The following is a 19,779-nucleotide window of genomic DNA, read 5'->3' as shown; positions in this document are numbered from 1 at the left end:
AGCAAATTGCCTCGCTTCCGCTTTAATATGACAATCCAATTCTTCATTTTCTACTGTAGGAAAGAAAAGCATGAAAGGTATCTCGACACTTGAGCATGGATACCAAAATCACCTCGTTTGTAACATGTACGGGAAAATTGTGCTGCGGTTATTTATAGTGAATCAGTGTAGCTTTCCGACGCAAAAATGTACCACTTGTTGTAATTTGAATGTTCAGAGCGAGCGTAAACATATTTTTCAATATTTGGAGAAATTTCCTTAAATGTCTCAGACAAGCTCACATCAAAGTGAATCAACTGCTCCTTGCGCATTACATACCTCCAACTCATTTTCATCAAAAATTGCTAAAAGATTTTCAGGAATTAACTCATTTAAACCTAGGGGGGAAAAAAGTGAAAATATAAAGTTAGAAAAGGTTAATATAAGTTTATGACTTCCAGTAAATTAATTGGGATTGTTTCACGTCACTACTGGAAAAAATATCTCAATTTATATTTTCCCCAAAACCCATCAAAGTTACAAGGGACAGAACATAAGAAATTGAAACATGAAGCCTGCTGCACCATTCAGTAACATCATGGCCGATTCTATATCTCATCAAAATCACCTATTTCCCATATCTCTTGATGTCCTTCATTGTTTTAAAACCATGGCCTCAACCTTGAGTACACTCAAAGACTGAACAATTGCAGGCCACTTGGGTAGCGAGTGCTAAAGTTCTGCAATCTTCTGAATAAAATTACATAAAACCCTTCTGCCATTCGACCTCGACTTTTTGATCCACAGACCACAATTAGCAAGAGGAGGTAACAACACCTCCTCCATAATAAATCGCAACAACGCGACTCTGCAAGAATCATTTCTCAGTCACTTATTATACTCTGTACACTCACAACTGTTCGGCCAAATTCAGTTCTAACTACAACTTCAAGTTGATAGATGACACCACTGTGGTGGGACGAGTTACAAACAATGACGAGAATGAAGTGCAGAAAGGAGATACTGAACTTAGTGACACTGTGTTTGGACAATAACCCTTACCTCAATGTCACCAAGATGAAGAAGCTAGTTATTGACTCCAGGAAGCATGGTGGTGTAAGGCCCCAATCAGCACCAATGGTGAAGAAGTGGAAATGGTTGAGAACTTAAAAGTTCCTTTTCATTAATATTACCCATGATCTGTCGTGGACCAATCACATTGATGCGAAAAAGGAACACCAATACCTCCACTTTTTGAGGAGACTAAGAAAATTCCAACACCTCTACCAATGCCTCCACCTATTGAGTGGACTAAAAATATCCCACTGCGGCGACCTAATCCGTGAGTTCAGAAGAGTTTGCCCTCGACTCATACTCGCAGCATGGTCGACACGAGGTCCTAGGAGGTCTTTGTAACTCTCCTTCATGCTCGAGAGTAGTCCCCGCGTACTCGAGGCCTCAGCTAGGCCGTGGAGTATTTTTCAACATGTTGAAAAATGCCCATGAGTAAAAAAATGTCGCCATGGAAAAAATCCATTTTTTTTTACTCGTAGGTTTAGCCGAGGTAGGTCGTAGCAGATCGGCATGTTATTCGTAGGTAATCGAGGGGAGTCAAAGGTAGTCGTAGATTGTCTTCAACATAGTCAAAGGGAGGTCGAAGGAGATGGAAGGAGGTCGTCTTCACTCTCCACTATTCGGTGTCCAATTTACCCGAAGCAAGTCGAAGTTAGTCTTCAACATAGTCGAAGAAAGTCGAAGGAGGTCTTCAACATGATACTTTTCCAAACTCTCCTAAACACTCCTAAACTCGCCAATCAGGTCGCTTAAAGGGAGCATAGTGGTGCAGGTGGCAAGGTTGCTATCTCACAGCTCCAGAGGCAAAAGTTTGAAGCTACTTAACCGGGATGAGTCCGCCACAATAGCTATTAAGTACATACATTAAGCACATGCAAGCCTAAGCTTGTTTAAAGTATCGCTCCAAAAGTAGCCTAAAATTCCTCCACAGACCACTGGAATGGGAGTAGTTTGTAACTAACTGTTTTAGCCAGAAGGTCATAAACAGGCAGTAAAGATGCTGGAAGACAAGCGGAAAACATTAACCAACACATTGTACTTAAAATAAAGCCTGTGGATCGCCCAAGGTGACTCTTTCAACAAATACATGCAGTGACCAAATTCTAGATTTGTAGTTCTCTGCTGGGAATGGTATTTGAATGCTCAGAATTTGACATAAAACTGCACGTTAACACTGCACATAGTCACTCATATTAACAAATTTCTTGCTCCATGAACAGATGTGTAAACAATATTCTGTACATTCATCACAATGATTTGATCGGTTAATTATGCTCAACTTCACCAATAAGAACAATGGCTCTGCTCATTTTACACTCATGTTTCATTGTAATAAAGTCATACCTTTAAGGAAATACTCCACTTCCTGGCGCACCTGATTGGCTAGCCTGTATTGTGCAAGCATGTTCAAGTAGAATATCTTGTTGTCGTTGGTTACTGGTACCTGCGCACCACCAGCTATCAGCTCTATAACCTGAAAGTTAAAATAAGTATATTCAAAGTGAAGTTCCAAAAGAGGAAATGCATAAGCTTTCTTGGCCATATTGCCAATGGAATCAGTGATGCTAAATGGTGTATTGCCTCTAAGGTATCAGGACAAGGAAGCAATGGGAAAGAAGTTTAAAGAAGAATTCTCATGGGGGTGGGAGAGGGACACAGCAGTGCAGCAACCTATGCAGCTGCCACACAACTCCAGCGGCCCAGTTTCAACCTTGACCTCGGCTGCTGTTTGCATGGACCTTTCACATTCTCCCTGTGACTGAGCCAGTCTCCTTCAGGTGTTTCAGCTCCCTCTCACATCCCAGAGATGTGCTGGTAGGTTAACAGCCTCCTGTAAATTATCCCTAGTGTAGGTAGTGGCAGGAGGCTAGTTGACAGACGTATGCGGGGTAAGAATAGGTGACAGATGAATTTTGGGGAGGAGGGGGTGGGGCCAATGAGACTGCGCCGAGCTGACATGATCGGCTGAATAGGCTCGCTCTGTATTGTACAAACATGAACAATGCAGAGATAGACACAAAGTGCTGGAGTAACTCAGAGTGCCAGGCAGCATCTCTGGAGAAAAAGAACGAATGACGCTTTGGGTTGGGACTCTTCTTCAGAGTCACCTTTGCTCAGTTTTAGCTTTCTGTCACTATAAAGCTACATTTCTATTTACCTTCGATTTAATCTGAGTGAAGTCTCCTTACTGCAATGGATATTTTTTCACAGCCAAAACTGAAACGTCGCCTATCCATTTTCTCCAGAGATGCTGCCCGACCCACTGAGTTACTCCAGCACTTTGTGTCTAACTATTGGTATAAACCAGCATCTGCATTTCTTTGTTTCTACATTTTGAACAATACAGAGATTTTGTATTGCTCACGTTTGTGCATGCAATCTAGAGGGAGCCTATTCAGGTTCATATCAGAATCAGAACCTGCACGAGATAGCCCAGATGTTGGCGGTTTTGCAGCAGCAAGTAGAAGCAGAATCCTCAATGTAAGGACATGTTTAATAAATAGTTTTTTGGGAGTTATGGGATTTATTAAAATACAACACCCCAAGTTTTAATCAGTACCATTGGCTAACAAGTACTTGAATTGACTACTGAGTGAGGCAATCCTCAGTCTACAAAAAAGAAAGGAAGTAATGTTTCACCTGACTCAGTGAAAAGCAGCAAATATGTATTCCTAAGTAGGGGGGGTAGTAATATTTAGGTTAAGAGGCAAGAAGATAAAAGAAAAAAGATAATTGTATTAAAAAATATCCATGGCAGTAAGCAGACTTCACTCAGATGAAATCGAAGGTAAATAGAAATGTAGCTTTACAGTGACAGAAAACATGAAAACAAATGCATTCTTAATTAGAATTAAAGTATTATGGATTGATCTCTGAGATAATTAGTTGACAAGTGAAAAACCCAGGACAAAAAAAGTTGATAAGTATAGGAAAAGAGCAAAACAGAAATGAACAGCAAAAAAAGCACAAAAGAACCACAACATTTTTTGTAAATGTTAGTGAGAAAGGAAAGGGGAAAATTGACATTTTTCAGATTGGATAAACAGGCAAAGAAGCATTTAATGCCTTTGTAATGTAAACATTAAATGCATTTGTTGATGGACAAAATAATTGAAGAAGTAATACCAAAATTTGTTGATAATACCATATTATTGGGGGGACTAGAGAGAAATCAGGTAGGAGAATGGCAAATGAGACAATGGCTGTGGAAGACGGAGAGGTAGAAATCAATGCTGAGAAATACAAAAATATACAGTTTTTAAACTAAAGCAGGGAGAAAATTATGCATTTTAAATGTTAAGACTTTAAACAGAAGAAGTAGTACACTAGTAACCAAAAACATGTTATTGGATTGTACACTTTATAGATATTGCTGCAAAACTGAATTTCTTTTTGCACGTTGAGGCCATATTTGGTGTATTATGTACTTTTAATAAGAATAACAATAAGCTAAAGCAAAGTAGAGGCCATTCGATCCCTTGCTCGTAAGCTGGCTCTTTGGTAGAGCTATCCAGTCAATCTCATTGCACAACTTTTCTACATAGTCTTGCAAATTCTTTTCAACTCCATTTTGAAAGTCTCAATGGAATCTTCTTCCATCAATATTTCAACGCAATTTCTCGCGAGCACAATTTATTGATATGTTAAAAGGTATACTCAATTCACCTCACATCATTGGCGTGTGCTGTAGAAACAATATGATAGAAAATTACACAAATTTAACTGGGTACTACGCAGCACAATGGATTGCTTATGAAGTAGTGTAAGCAACCCAGTAGGTGTACAAATCATGAGGATTAGATCGGGTAAACACACAGAGTCTCTTCCCCGAGAGGGGGAATCGAGAACTGGAGGGCATAGGTTCAAGTTGAGGGGAAAAAAAAAGATTTAATAGGAACCTGAAGGATAACTTATTTTTTACACAAAGAATAGAACGAGCTGCCAGAGGAGGCAGTTGAGGCAGGTACTATTGTAAGAAACATTTAGACAAGTACATGAACAGGACAGGTTTAGAGGGATTCGAGCCAAAAGCAGGAAAGTTGGGCTGAAGGGTCAGTTTCCACACTGTATGACTCTAAGAATTATGTCCGAATGATGTCGTCAAATCATGAACAGTTACAATAAAAACAAAACCAGATTATTTTCTTTGGACAGCAATCAGGCACTTTCAATTTTATTTCAGGAGCAGATAGCAAGTGAATTAATTGCAACTCTACCTTCTCTAACTGTCCCGACTTGTTATATTTTTCCTCAGCAAAAACAAGGTCCATTTCACTCACATCATTCTTCAGAATGTAACAAACTTTACTTTTGTAGAATTCTGGATCATCTGTTGCAAAATACTGAAAGGAGAAGTGACAAAATAGAGATGATCTCTAAATTGCATCACAAGAACCAGCGCTTTGCTTGGCAAAAACATAAAAGACAGGAACATTGGATTTTAAAAAAAAGAGTTGGTACTTATTTTATAAATACAGAACTTATTCACGATCCCCTCTTTAGTGTTACTAAAAGCAAAAGTCTGAATTTTCTAACCAGTGTAGAGATGCAATTTGCAAATTAACAAGCAATCTAAACCAAATGCAGAATGCACACCAACTAGTTTCCAAAACATTATCCACTACATATTTAAATTGTGGGGACTCTAAAGATAGAAGTGCATCACTTCAGTCAGGAACTAACATGAAATAATCCATCCATTGAGTGTTTCCCTTATTAAGGCCATTTCCATCTGAAACTATTAGACTTTAGAGATACAGCACGGAACCAGGCCCTTTGGCCCACTGAGTCCTCACCGATCACTCCATGCATTAACACTATCCTACATACCAGGGCCAATTTTACAACTTACCGAAGCCAACTTACCGAGACCTGTACGTCTTTGGAGTGGGAGGATACCAGATTACCCAGAGAAAACCCATGCAATCACGGGAAGTACATACAAATTCTGTACGGACAGCACCCTTAGTCAGGATCAAATCTGTGTGTCTGGCGCTATAAGATAGCAACTCTACATCTGAGCCATTGTGCCACCCCTACTTCACGGCCTGAATAATCTATAACTGGCCATTAGCTCAATACTAGCTGAAAATAATAAAGGACTGGGACTGGGGGTGGTGGGTGCAAAGCGGTTGGATCAAGTACAAAATAATTCAGCCTTAAGAGAATTGAAAAGCTAGCCTTACAACTAACAGTCATATCTGGGCTTTCTTAGATTTGAGGGAGGGAATAGTAGAAAGAAAATAAAAGCAAATTAAGGCCCATATCATCTTACAACAAGTATTGATTAGTTTATCTAAATGCCTTTGTCAGGTACTCTGAACTCCCACTGTTATACATTTGTAAAACAAAATAAAAATTAATGGGGATGTTGTAAAGAAAAAACAAAAACAGAAAATGCCAAAAATGACTCAGCAGGTCAGGCAGTGTTTGGAAGGTAAAGAATTGATTTTTCAGTCCAATGACAGCACTGAGTCATAAGCATAGGGCAGCATAGTGGTTTAGTGAGTAGAGCTGCTACCTCAGAGCTCCAGTAACTCAGGTTCAATCCTGACCTCTGATGCTGTCTGTGTGGTGTTAGCACACTCTTTCTTGAGTTTCCTCTGGGTGCTCCAGTTTTCTCCTATACCCTAAAAAAAACCCCACGTGGGTTGATATGCACTGGTGCATAGATAAATAGTAGAATCAAGGGGGCAGTTGATGGGTTTGGATGGAAAATAAAATTGGGGTTCGGCTAGGAATAGTGTCAAAATGTGTGTCTGAAGGTCAGTGTGGATTTGATGGACTGAAGGACCCATTTCCATGCTATTTATCTCTAACGATGATCATCTTTCATTAACATAATATAATTACCACTTCCTAAAAGCAATCATAACTTCTCGAACTTCAAGTAGACCATGGTTTCCCTCTCCTCCTCCTCCTTCCCAGTTCTCTAACTGTCTCAGACTACATTTTATCTCTGAATCGCCCATTCTCCTGACATCAATCTGGAGAAGGGTCTCGACCCGAAACGTCACCCATTCCTTCGCTCCAGCGATGCTGCCTGTCCCACTGAGTTACTCCAGCGTTTTGTGTCTATCTTATGAAAGACAAGGTGTTTAACAAAGCCACAAGTAATATTTTATCAATAAATCCATTACCTTATAGTGCATCCGGAGTCCAATAATTTGTGCCAAGAACGAACGGGTAAAGCGAGCGCAAACCAGTTGTTTATAAGCCCCACCCAAGGAAGATTCATACAAACACTTTCCAACGACTTTCCCTGCAAACTCATATAACTTTAGTCGGAGATGAGAAGATCGCTCTGGGTTTGGATGCACCTGAATAAGCAAGAAATCCTGGTCATGAAGACATTCAGTGAAAAAACAGAAAAATCAGAACTACAATATTAAAAAAAAAAAATTTTTAATGCTGGAAACACTCATCAAGAATAACCTTCTGATTGTTTCCAGCATTTTCTGTTATTAAGTCATCCACCTGATAATTGGCAGCAGCCTCAATGTTCAGATTCATAGGCAAAGAAAATAATCCGACAGTAATAAAATCCTAGCCTGCCCAACCTCTCCCGATAGCTCACCCTTCAAGTCCTGGTAACATCCTTGTAAAAGGGCTTTCTCACGGTGCGACCTGACGTAAGACTTAACAAGAGTTTAACATCGTGGGAACCTCCTGCGATAACAGTACGGCATTCGTGGACCACCGAGGACCTCCGTGGCGCTAACGGCAGGTAGTCGTGTAACTTTGTACGGTCGGGAGAAAATTCAAACATTTTTGAATTTCTCCAATAGTGACGAGCACTTTTTGGTGAGCGTTGCAACATTGTATGAACGCAGATGCCAGTGCGATATCCGTAATGACTCTTGCGGGTACCGTGGGAACTCCTGCGAACGGTAAACCCGGAAGCTTGACAGAGGGGACATAAGGTGAGTAAAAAAGGTGGTCTCAATATCGCCAATGGACCATGTGTCCATCGAGGGCGTACCACCTAATTGTCATTGTTTGAGAATCTTTGTCCAAATTGAGGTCTCCGTTGAAACATGGGCTTAACCCAGTGAGACTTCCTCTTAATTCTCTTTTTAATTAATCTCACCCTTCTGCCTTCACGCAAGTGTTTTCGATGCACGTTGCGCTAATGCATACAGCGCATCAATGAAAATAACAACCAGCCTGTACTCGAACCAACTTTGTATAGGCATGTCTGCAAATGAGCCAATTCTACGAACGGAGGATATTTATATAGTCTGTGAAAAAAAGTGACATCATTTGTGCCACGTGATTAACTACACTACAGTCCACGATGTTCATTCACGATTAACGGGAAAGATCGGGAGACGGACAAGTCACTCGCACAAATGACAGAATTGCCGAGTACCGTGGGAACTCTTTATCTACCCCCCGTTATATTGTGCGGAACACGTGCTGGACCACGACCACTTCACTCTGGTGACATCTTGCGTCAGGTCGCACCGTGAGAACCGGCCATTAGTCTTCTCTGCACTTTGTCCAGCTAATAACATCTTCCCAAAATTTAGCATAATACTCAAAATGTAGCCTCACCAACATCTTGTACAACTGACTGATGAAGACCAATGTCCCACTGCGCTGGTCAAGAAGGCACAGCAACAACTGTTCCTCCTGAGAACATTAAAAAAGACTGGTCTGCCCCAACAGCTGCTGACAACCTTCTACCGCTGCACCACAGAGAGCATATTAACGTATGGCATCTGTGTGGTATCTCAGCCGCACGGAGGCGGAGAGGAGAGCTCTTCAACGCGTCGTCCACAGAGCGCAGAAGATTATTGGGACACAGCTACCAGCCTTGGAGGGCATCTACCACACACGGTGCCTCAGGATGGCCGTCAGCATCCATAAAGACTCATCACACCCATGTAATGGACTGTTCGAACTACTTCCCTCCGACAGACGTTACAAGGCCTTCTACGCCCGAACCTCCAGACTCAGGAACAGCTTCATTCCCAGAGCTATAGCGGCTCTGAACCGGCCCTGCTGAGTTGGGGGGCATGGACTGTCTCCCTCGGATGGTCATGTCACACAGACACATCTGCACTTTAGTCTGTTTGAACTGTTTTGACTATTTTACTGTTGTAATGTTCTTTTTACAAACCATGTTCTCGGGGTATCTAAATCTAAATTTTATTAGTTACTTAAGTTATGACATTGGATGGAAGCTGCATACCAAATCTCGTTGCGCTTATGTGCAATGACAATAAAAGATATTATTATTATTATTATTATGTACCAAAAGCCTTCTTTACCTCCCTATCCACCTGTGGTGCCACTTACAGGGAATTTGTCAGGTGTCCCCTCAACTTCTGGAGTTCTAGAGAAAACGGCCCAAATTTGTTCATGGACTCATTAGAGCCAAGACCCCCAGATCCAGACACCATTCTGTTAAACCTGCACTCTCTCCAAGGCCTCCCCCATCCTTCCTGAAATCAAACAACCAGAACCGCACTCAATACTCTAAATGTGGCCAAAACCAAAGTCTTATATAGCAGCATGGCACTCATACTCAAATCGCCTAGCAATGAAGGAGAGCGAACCATACCCCCTTTTTACTGCTCTACCTACACACATCTTACACAAGTAATAAATGCTAAAAGTAAAAAGTGCTGGAGTAACTCAAGAAGCATCTCTGGAAGACATGAATAGGTGATGTTTCAGGTTGGGACCCTTCTTCAGACTCCAACCATCTGGACCCGAAATGTCACCGATCCATGTCTTCCAGAGATGCTGCCCGATCCACTCAGTAACCCATAGCACTTTGTGATTTCCTTCCAATGGTGAAAAGGCTGGCTTTCTCAATTGCATCATTCTCGATTTCTAATAATTAACATATTAGTTAGTTATAGGCAAATATGATTTCTTGTTGATAATCAGTAATTCATTACCATTTGAAATCAAATAGTGATATGGAAAATTCTTAACAGTTGAAATGTAAACTTACCAGTCCCTGGTTATTGTCACTGAAGTACATGAACAGGGCATTAATGGGGTCAAAGAGTGCTTTACAGGTTAGCTCAAACCATTCCCTGCGTGGTCCACCCCAGTCCAGTGCTGAAACATTACATAAAAACATCATTAGATTTTTTTTCAGTGTTACTTCAGTAAAGCATTAGCTCCTTTTGACATATTAGTATTTCTCCAGGCAGCACAGTCCAGGGATGTTTTACATGTTCTGAAGAGGGGAGATGCCCAGTTTAAACAGGCGAGGGAGTGGAGCTGAGCAAAGAGCTGGCAAGTGAAATGTGTCGGAAGGAACTGCAGATGCTGGACATAGACACAAAATGCTGGAGTAACTCAGCAGGACAGGCAGCATCTGGGGAGAGGAGGAATGGGTGACCTTCCCCATAGCAACCAATGAACCATCCCTCCCCCACCCCAGTTCTCCAACTAGTTTCACTGTCCTGCTGATTAATTTTACTGTTTGTATGTCTCGTTGTCACCTTCCCCTCAGCCAACAATGAACCATTTGCTTGATTAACATCTGCTTTGATCTGTCCTTTTCACACCTTACATGCTATTTGTAACCTTCCATATCTCTAGTTTCCTTCTCCTCTGACTCTCAGTCTGAAGAATGGTTTCAACTTAAAACGTCACCCATTCCTTCTCTCCAGATGCTGCCTGTTCCGCTGAGTTAATGCAGCATTTTGTGTCTATCTGCTGGCAAGTGAAAGGTGGGTTCAGGTGAGGAGGGGTTAATTGACAAATGGAGTCAGTGGGGGAGGGAAGGGTGGAGATAGCAAAAGAGGGTAGGTGGTGATGTGAAGACACTAAAGGGTGGCAGATTTGGAAATCTGATAAGAAAGGGAAGACTGCAACCAAACAAGAGAGGGGTGATAAGAGTAATCAAGATAATTAATGAGAGAAAATTATGAAATTATTTACAATTCTAAAATATGGATAATTCAGAATTGTTATTTGTGAAACTAAATTAAAGAGGGGCAAATGGTGTTGCTGATTTGCAATTTTGTGATCTCGTCTCAAAATAGTTTTTACAATCGATAAGTAATGGACATGGTAGCAAAATAGTGCAGGGTGTGTGACATTAAGGGTTAATTTCAGGAAACATCAAATGCAGAGTTTAGAAGAACTTTGAATATCACAAAGGCATCTGTAACTGAGGTGACATTGAAATTGGTGTCAGAGTTGAAGGGAAAAGATGTGGTTGTGAAAGCAAATTTTAGCAGATATACATAAGCATAAGAAATAAAATAGATAGCAATTAATCTGTAATTCAGATCTTGCGCAGTGGATCCGCGCTGGTGGTTTTCTTGAGCATTTCCTGCTCTGATATCATAACAGTTAAAAATAATTATAGTACAAGATGTGGTGAGTCCAGCAGTACCACAGGTTCTTTGGATAGGCATGCTAGTTTGTGCAGTGAACATTAAATTGCTTTAGGTCATAAGTGATAGGAATTGAATTAGGCCATTCTGCCCATCAAGTATACTCTACCATTCAATCATAGTTGATCTATCGCTCCCTCCACACCTCATTCTCCTGCCTTCTTCCCATAACCTCTGACACCTGTACTAATTAAAAATCTATCTCTGCCTTAAAATATCTACTGACTTGGCCTCAACAGCCTTCTGTGGCAAAGAGATCTTTGCTATTCTGCATTGGCTGAACATGTTTAGGCAATTTGTCGACCAAGACACTTTTAACATTGATTCTCCTTGGACTTAGAATACCTCATTGTAAAATGTGGTCCCTTTTATCAACTGAGGGATTTAAACTCTACCATCTTGTTGACTAACTATATACCACTCCAAGGCAATATAAAGATGGAACTGGATGAATTATACTTGACCGTCAACCCTTATGAGGCAGTAAACCTTGATGCCCTATTTAACATTGCTGGTGACTTCAATCAAGCAAACTTCAGGAAATACTTCACCAAATACTATCAACATTCCCCACCATCAAGTACACCTATAGCTCAATTCCTCACCCACATTATGGCCAGTCAGATCATCTGTTGGGTGTTACTTCTGCCGGGTTACAGACAGAGATTGAACTATGAGGCACCAATGAGCAGAGTAATACAGCGGTGTGGTCTGAGGAGGCTACAGGTCTACCTCAGGAATGCCTGGACTAGAACATGTTCAGGACCACATTATCCAGCTTGAATGAGTACACTTCAGTCATCACCAGTTTCATCAAGAAATGCATTGACGACTATGTTCTGACCAAGACAAACAAGGTCCATCCCGACCAGAGATTTTGGACGCACTGGAACATTCACTCTCTGCTAAACGCCAGATCTGAGGTTTTCAAGAAGGATGACACTGTCCTGCACAAAAAGACCAAGGATGATCTCCATAAGGTTATCAGGATACCAACAGACAATTCCACAACAACCTAGAGTCTCCGTTCAGTCAAGCAGATGGCAGACAACTGTGGTGCTGAACCTGCATACAATCATGGGCTATAATGGAAGATCGGGGCAATCTATGCCAAAAACACATCTCTACTAGATAAGCTCAATGTGTTTTATTCCCAGACAAAGTTTCACCATGGCACATTCCTCCCATCTCCCCCAGCTCTGTCCCATACAAATCAGTGGCAGAAGTCAGATCTGCTTTCACAAGGGTAAACGCTTGGATGTATCTCGGCTACCTATGGCGATTGCTTGACTTTGGCCACCCAAAATTGCAAGTGGTAAACACAGCCAGTCTATCCAAGGCTCATCACGTCCTTTTATCCAATCCATCCACTTGGCATTTTGCATTAGGAAGACTTGAACTTTCATCAAGAAAGCTTCCTTCCTGGCTATTCCCTTATCTCTCTTCTACCTTATGGGAGCCTGAAAGTCGGGATTTAAGAACATTTTACCTCATATGATTATTCTGTCATTACATTTTAGTGCTTTTCTGTACTATTTTCGGTCGTATCCATTGTATCTATCATAACAATGTGCACCGTTAACTCTTCATGCAAATAATTTCATTGCAATCTGACGAGTATTTGACAATAAACTAGTCTAATCAAATCTCTTTAGTTACTTCAAAGCAATTCATTTTGTTATGCTATGCTCCCTTAATCTAATTAAACAGAGATGAAAAATGAAAACGTGAAGAAAGATGGTACAATGCTCTTACTGAATCAGACTGAATGACACGACAAATGTGGGTGCGATGTGGTGTTATTGGCAATAAATAAGGGCACGTGGTGCAGCGGTAGAGTTGCTGCCTAACAGCACTGGCAGCGCCAGAGCCGGGTTCAATCCCGACTGCGGGTGCTGTCTGTATGGAGTTTGTACGTTCTCCCCGTGACCTCATGGGTTTTCTCCGAGATCTTTGGTTTCTTCCCACTCCAAAGATGTACAGGTATGTAGGTAAATTGGCTTGGTAAATGTAAAAATTGCCCCTAGTGTGTGTTGGATAGTGTTCATATGCGGGGATCGTTGGTTGGCACTGACCTGTTGGGCCGAAGGGCCTGTTTCCGCGCTATATCTCTCTAAACTAAACTAACTAGAGAAGCCAGATTGCCTATTTACACATTTAATTCTTGCATTCTTATGCACTGGTATGTCCAAAAATATCAAATGAAGGCTATATTCTGACACATGTAGGGAATAATAATAGATCTGTTGGTTCATGTGCACTTCCTATGTAGCATTGATGAAGGTTAAAAAAGCTTATTATCTCAAGGGTCTCTCAGGAGATCATGAATGAAGATCACAAAAGAGAGACAAGCACCATGCAATGAAGTTTACAACTTGTCATATGAAACTAATGAGATTTTCCCTCAACTGCTTCCACAATTCAGAGGTAATTAAGGTGTACAATAAATTCCTATTTTTGTATGATGTGGTGTTATTGGCCACGTGTTATACGGCACACAAAAAAAGGCTGCTTCTCAGAACGAAACTGATAATTTGTGTTATTTACTGGTAAGTTTGAATATTGTCACACATTTTGAGAGGTAAGTGTTTGAATAAAGGCAAGGCTTCTAAAACAAATTCCACACCCACCCTAATAAAACCTTGTCAAACTCTGTCGCGGTCATGGTGGCGCAACGATAGACATGCTGCTTTACAGTGAATGCAGCGCCGGAGACCCGGGTTCAATCCCGACTACGGGGTGCTCTCTGCACAGTTTGTACGTTCTCCCCGGGATCTGCGTGGGTTTTCTCCGAGATCTTCAGTTTCCTCCCACACTCCAAAGACGTACAAGTTTGTATGTTAATTGGCTTGGTAAATGTAAAAATTGTCCCTAGTGGGTGTAGGATAGAGTTAATGTGCGGGGATCGCTGGGCGGCGCAGATCCGGTAGGCCAAAGGGCCTGTTTCCGCGCTGTATCTCTAAATCAATGGCCTCCACTGACAATGACAAATTCTTGATTAGATCAGGTCTCAAGGGTTATGGGGAGAGGCAGGAACAAGATGGTAGAGATCAGCCATGATTGAATGGTGGAGTAGACTCGATGGGCCGAAAGGCCTAATTCTACTCCTATAACTTGTGAATATTGATTAAATAAATTCTGCATTAAACTGCTAGCACTTTTGGAAGATTTCTATTTCTTAATACTAACCTTCCTCATCCTGGAAAATAACCTCAAAATTCTTGCTCCAATCAGAGGACGAGAAATTTCGCGTAGCTTTGATGGACTAGTGGCATGTAGAAATTTAAAGGTGAAATTAAAGACAGATTAAGTTAGTCATTAGAGTTGCTATCAAAATCTTATTTTCTGGCATACTAAAATCTGATGTTGTCTCTTAATATAACTTCCAAAGTTACAATGCTTCAAAGTCAATTCAAAACTATAAATTTAAACAAATATATATATATATATATATATATATACACACACACATATATACATATATATACACACACACACATACACACAATATAAAATGTGGCAATCCAAAGTTTAAAAAAAGTCCTCAAGGACAGTTAAATATACTACTGTTTAAATAATAATCTACTATTCTATTAGAAAAACAGGCAGCCAGTAAACCAAGTACACACTCAACCCACCGACTCAAGGAAATTAGGGCGGCAGACTTTTAGCACAATCTTTGTATGTGGTCGTTTCACATGCATCTGACGGAGTTCCCGCTGAAAGAAGTTGACTTTATCTTGGAACGTTTCTGAACCCCCTGAAAGAGGAGAAAAAAAAGAGAGCTTCTTTCTAATATCCATTCTGGCTAAGAAAGGGAAACTGTGATACCTGGGAGATTGCATTTATAAAAGCATTAGCTGAGCTGATCCATCATCAAGCAACAAACTCAAATATAAAATGCCTTCAATACCCCATTTGGGATACAAATCCTATGCCACAGCTCTTGAAGTGGTGAGGACAATCCCCAATTTATTTTCTCATCCCGTTCATTATTCCCAACTATACAGCATTCCCTTTGTGTTGCCTGAGCTGCCAGTGTTGATTATCCCTTCAATTCCTCCAGTTAGAATGAACAGATGGGTCCCTTGCACAATTAAAACGTCACATTACATGGCGAATAACAATTTCCGATGGCTGATTACAATATACGGCACAAGCACGTCATGGATCACAGTTATAGAGATTGCACAAAAAAATATTAAATTACAAAACTCTACATGAGTTATTTAATACCAAGTATACTTATGCAGAAGGATGGGAATGAATTGTAGTGATGGAGGACAGATGAAACAAAACGCAAGTAAAATGCAGTGTGAACTAAAATATATATATTTTTTTTTAATACATTAAATTACAGCTTTCCCTAAAATAAGCCTATTATGCAGTAGTCCTCAGGCAACGAGACAGGTAGTAACTAGATTCAGTCACATGAAGACATGACATACTGATCCAAAATAACTTGGTTGCCAATTTTTTCTTTTCTTTTGCACCATAGGAAGTGGCTAATGTCCACTTGGCAGTTCTTCTGAACCCTCTCCTGCCTGAGCTGAAGACATGGGCACTTTGCCGCTCAAGAATCAGGGGACTGAATTTGCATCCAAGTCGTACTTGGCAGTGTTTTGACGCTCATGTTCCCTCTTTAACTGTCAGGTTCAATTGCACTAAAAGTTAACAGCAATGCTCCCTTTCAGTCCCTTGACACATATGCACCAATAAAACACATAAGCTTTCCATCCTTACCAATGTTGTTATGCAAGAAACGGATAAATGTTGCTGCCATGATATTTCTCTCTTTGCAACTAAGTTCCACAGGAGGTTGTATCCCATCATCCACCACTAGTGTTAGGAACTTTTGCACTGGGTCTAGACCATGGTAGTAAAACTGAGAAGACAAAGGCACTATTATACATATTTTCCACCAATGTGGTCTCCAACTATAGTCTTTTGAAACTTATTCTGCAATTCTATTACTGTTTTGTACCAAGCATCTACATTACATTGCTTGGTCAGTGACAGGCATTTTGGCTTGAAATATGGATTGAAAGAAAGATTCAGAATCAAATCTAACCCTGTCTTCATGGCTGCTGACAGCAGCACACTGGAGTGCAAGGAGGATTGATAACACCAGCTAACTCATTGTATACATCAATCAAAGAGACCAACTATGGAGTGTCCGTAGTACCCTAACAAACAAAAGTTAACCCGTAGCAATCTAACGCTGGATACATCTTGCTAAAATAAATATGAAACATGCTACATGGTGCCATTCAGCCATTCCCCCATCATAATACCCAGAATGTGGATGTGCAGAATTCAGACCCACCTTTGTTCCTGGACATACTCTGAAAGTGAAAAGTCTCCATGGAATGATTTTCAGGTAAAATTCCTTCACCGAGAATTGCTAGAAAACAAATATTCAGTTCACTATTTGGTTTATACCATTCACCAAGTAAGTTGCTGTTAATTGATTAAGGTTTTACATTTTAAATATTATTTTGTGGTGAGTAAGAGACAAGAGAGATACCAATAACTCTCACATAGTGTCTCGTAACATTGATGTATTTAGCCAAGCTTAAGAAAGGGAGATGAGAGCATGGATTATTTGCCTGCTGCCCTCTATATTAAAGGAAGTAGCTGAAAAAAAGCAATCAAATGAACAGTATTCCTGCAATACCAACCACTCAATTGCAGATTGAGATAACCAGGTTCAATTGCAATGAGATGGCTTCCTGATAATAATTAGCCAGATAGACAAATTGTCCGGGAGTTGCATGTACCCTGACAAAAACATTACTCCAATAAAAAATGAATGCTGCATTGTTAAACAATAGAGATTAACATTAGTGAGCCAGCTTATTATATAATTCCATATTCTGTTTTAAACTGAATTTAAATTCCACATGTCTTTGGGTTGTTAGTCCAAGCCTCTGGTTTACATTAATTTAATCACTGCATCACACTGCCCCTTGCATCCTTTTGGAGATCAATCCTTCACCGTTTAGGGATCATGATTGAACAGAAACTCAGTGGACCAGTCACACAAACCCTGTGACTGGAAGAGGGGGTTAAAGGCTGGTTATCGTTCTGTGAGCAACTCACCTCCTGATACCCAAGCCCTTTCCACTACCTGCAAGGCATATCAGGAGTGTGATATTCAACTTCTGGAAGTCCTGGTTGCTACATTACAGGAAGGATGTGGAGCCATTGGCGAGGGTGTAGAAGAGGCTTGCCAGAATGCTGTCGGGACTAGAAAGTATTGGCCAAAAGGAGGTAGACAAAAATGCTGGAGAAACTCAGTGGGCGACTGAGTTTTTGCAGCATTTTTGTCTACCTTCGATTTTCCAGCATCTGCAGTTCCTTTTTAAACATTTAGCCAAAAGGAGGATTTGGATTGTTTTCTTTAAAGTATCGGAGGCTGAGGGGGGAACCTAATAAAAGTTTATAAACTCACAAGCCACCTGGCTTTGCAGATTATCCCCAGGGAATCTTCCAACAGAAGGCCTGTTCATAGCTGAGTGAATAGGCCCAGTGGCAAGCATTAGTGTAAGAAAGAACTGCAGATGCAGTTACCGCATGGGTTTTCTCCGGGTGCTCTGGTTTCCTCCCACATCTCAAAGATGTGCAGGTTTGCAGGTTAATTGGCTTCAGTAAAGTCGTAAAGTTGCCCCTGGTGTGACGGAAGGGGTGAGGTTTTGGGTCGAGACCCTTCTTAGTGTCCGGTTCGGCAACCTATATTATCTTGACAAATATAGAGGCCCTCCCATCAATGTTTAAACTAAATGTTCAAAGCGCGTTGAAGAACTAAAAAAGTTTTAAATAAATGTAACACTCAAAACATTTGTTACAATGACAATTATTTTTAAAATTTGCTGAAACTAAATTCTCCTTAACAACCCCAGACCCGGTGCGCGGCCTTGCATCACCCGGCGTGGCTTTAATGGCCGCGGGACAATCACCATCGCCAGCCGGGGGGCTTTGACTTTGACTGACATCGGGGGGGGGGGGGAGTGCAGGGGAGAGATACGTTTTTTTTGCCTTCCATCACAGCGATGTGATGGATGTATGTGTAAATTGTGTTGTGTCTCGGGTCTTTTTCGTTTTGTAATGTATCAATCAATCAATCAATCAACCTTTATTGTCATCTTGCAAGCAACAGTTGTTACAGTGCAAAATGAAAAGACGTTTCCCAGTGAATAGCGGAGCATCGCACATGAAATTTAAAACACTTCACACATAATAACACTATGGCTGCAGAAACGACATTTCGTTTGGACCTCAACTGGGTCCAAATGACAAATAAATTGTATTGTATTGTATTGTACAATTGTTTCATTTCATTTATTTTGGTGAGCACATTGGTCTTGCATATTATGCTGGCACAGGCTCAGCAGGCAGAATTACCAGCCTAAGTGCAGGGAAACCGGAGGAGGCCAGTCTGCCAATCGTGCCTCCATGAAAGTTCACGCTCGAGGCAGCTGTGTTGTGCATTGGGCTCTAAATTAAACTAAGAGCTGAATGCACAGCACAGCTCAGAGCAACAAAGCTCCGAGCCCCAACAATGGCTCATAGTTGGAATGGAAAATTGTAGTTCAGCCTGTGTTCGGGAATCCTGAGCGCCTGCCAGTTAAGTGGGTAAAGGTCGGAAGATCCAAGCAGATCTGCCATAATGAAAGCTGACGATCGGGGCTATTAATCCTCCTACGAAGAACACTGTAGTGTCACATTGGAATTACTGCAGATTTAGATGGGGAAGTCCCATGCTATTGAGTCACAGATCTAAGGCTTGAATTATCCTCGATTATAGTCATGCAAATCACATTTTGGAAAATAGTCAGGAATTCCATCCCGTCGGAACACTGTTCATTTTACCTCCTAATGTAGTTTCAAAGTTCAAAGCCGGTAGTAGTGAAAATGCTTTCAGGCAGACATGAACAATTTAAATACTAATTCTTGAGAAGGGCTCATCACATTTTTAAATTCAATTTTACTAGTAAGCATTTCACAAGTCACAAAAAGGATATAGTAATGTTACATAGGTCAATAAACAATTGCAAATAATTTTCTTCCCAGCTGGCATTTTGAACCTTATGGCAATTATTACCTATTAATCACCTGAGATTGATGAGTTTCCCCAATGAGTATCCCCAGCTCAGATGTTTGGATGAAAAGCAGTCGATGGATAACTAACATCATGATATTCACTTGCTAATAGCTGCTCAGTGCCGACAATCCCCATTATTAAAAGTAGCCAAATTGAGAAATGTAGTGTCACTGCTATAATAGGGGAATGTCTAATAGTACATTTGAATGCATACTATGGACATTTAGATGCATCCTCTTCCTTGAGAACATT

At 40.8% G+C, this 19,779-nt stretch overlaps 1 protein-coding gene across 3 annotated transcripts in view; it reads right to left on the bottom strand.

Moving 5' to 3' along the window:
• The window catches only part of arel1 (apoptosis resistant E3 ubiquitin protein ligase 1), a 72,161-nt gene that overhangs the window by 14,496 nt on the left and 37,886 nt on the right, over positions 1–19,779 (bottom strand). For all 3 annotated transcript variants that reach the window (XM_055640128.1, XM_055640127.1, XM_055640126.1), the window contains 9 exons: positions 16,750–16,827; positions 16,167–16,308; positions 15,062–15,183; positions 14,613–14,688; positions 10,022–10,131; positions 7,194–7,373; positions 5,271–5,396; positions 2,398–2,527; positions 319–377 (listed from right to left, as the gene is read on the bottom strand). In XM_055640128.1, the coding sequence (XP_055496103.1) occupies positions 319–377; positions 2,398–2,527; positions 5,271–5,396; positions 7,194–7,373; positions 10,022–10,131; positions 14,613–14,688; positions 15,062–15,183; positions 16,167–16,308; positions 16,750–16,827 (1,023 nt within the window). The remainder of the gene's footprint in view (positions 1–318; positions 378–2,397; positions 2,528–5,270; positions 5,397–7,193; positions 7,374–10,021; positions 10,132–14,612; positions 14,689–15,061; positions 15,184–16,166; positions 16,309–16,749; positions 16,828–19,779) is intronic.

This window comes from Leucoraja erinacea, chromosome 9 (assembly GCF_028641065.1).
Source record: "Leucoraja erinacea ecotype New England chromosome 9, Leri_hhj_1, whole genome shotgun sequence".
NCBI classification, from domain to species: domain Eukaryota; kingdom Metazoa; phylum Chordata; class Chondrichthyes; order Rajiformes; family Rajidae; genus Leucoraja; species Leucoraja erinaceus.
Note: the sequence above shows the minus strand (reverse complement) of the source record. Positions and strands in the feature narration are given on the sequence as shown.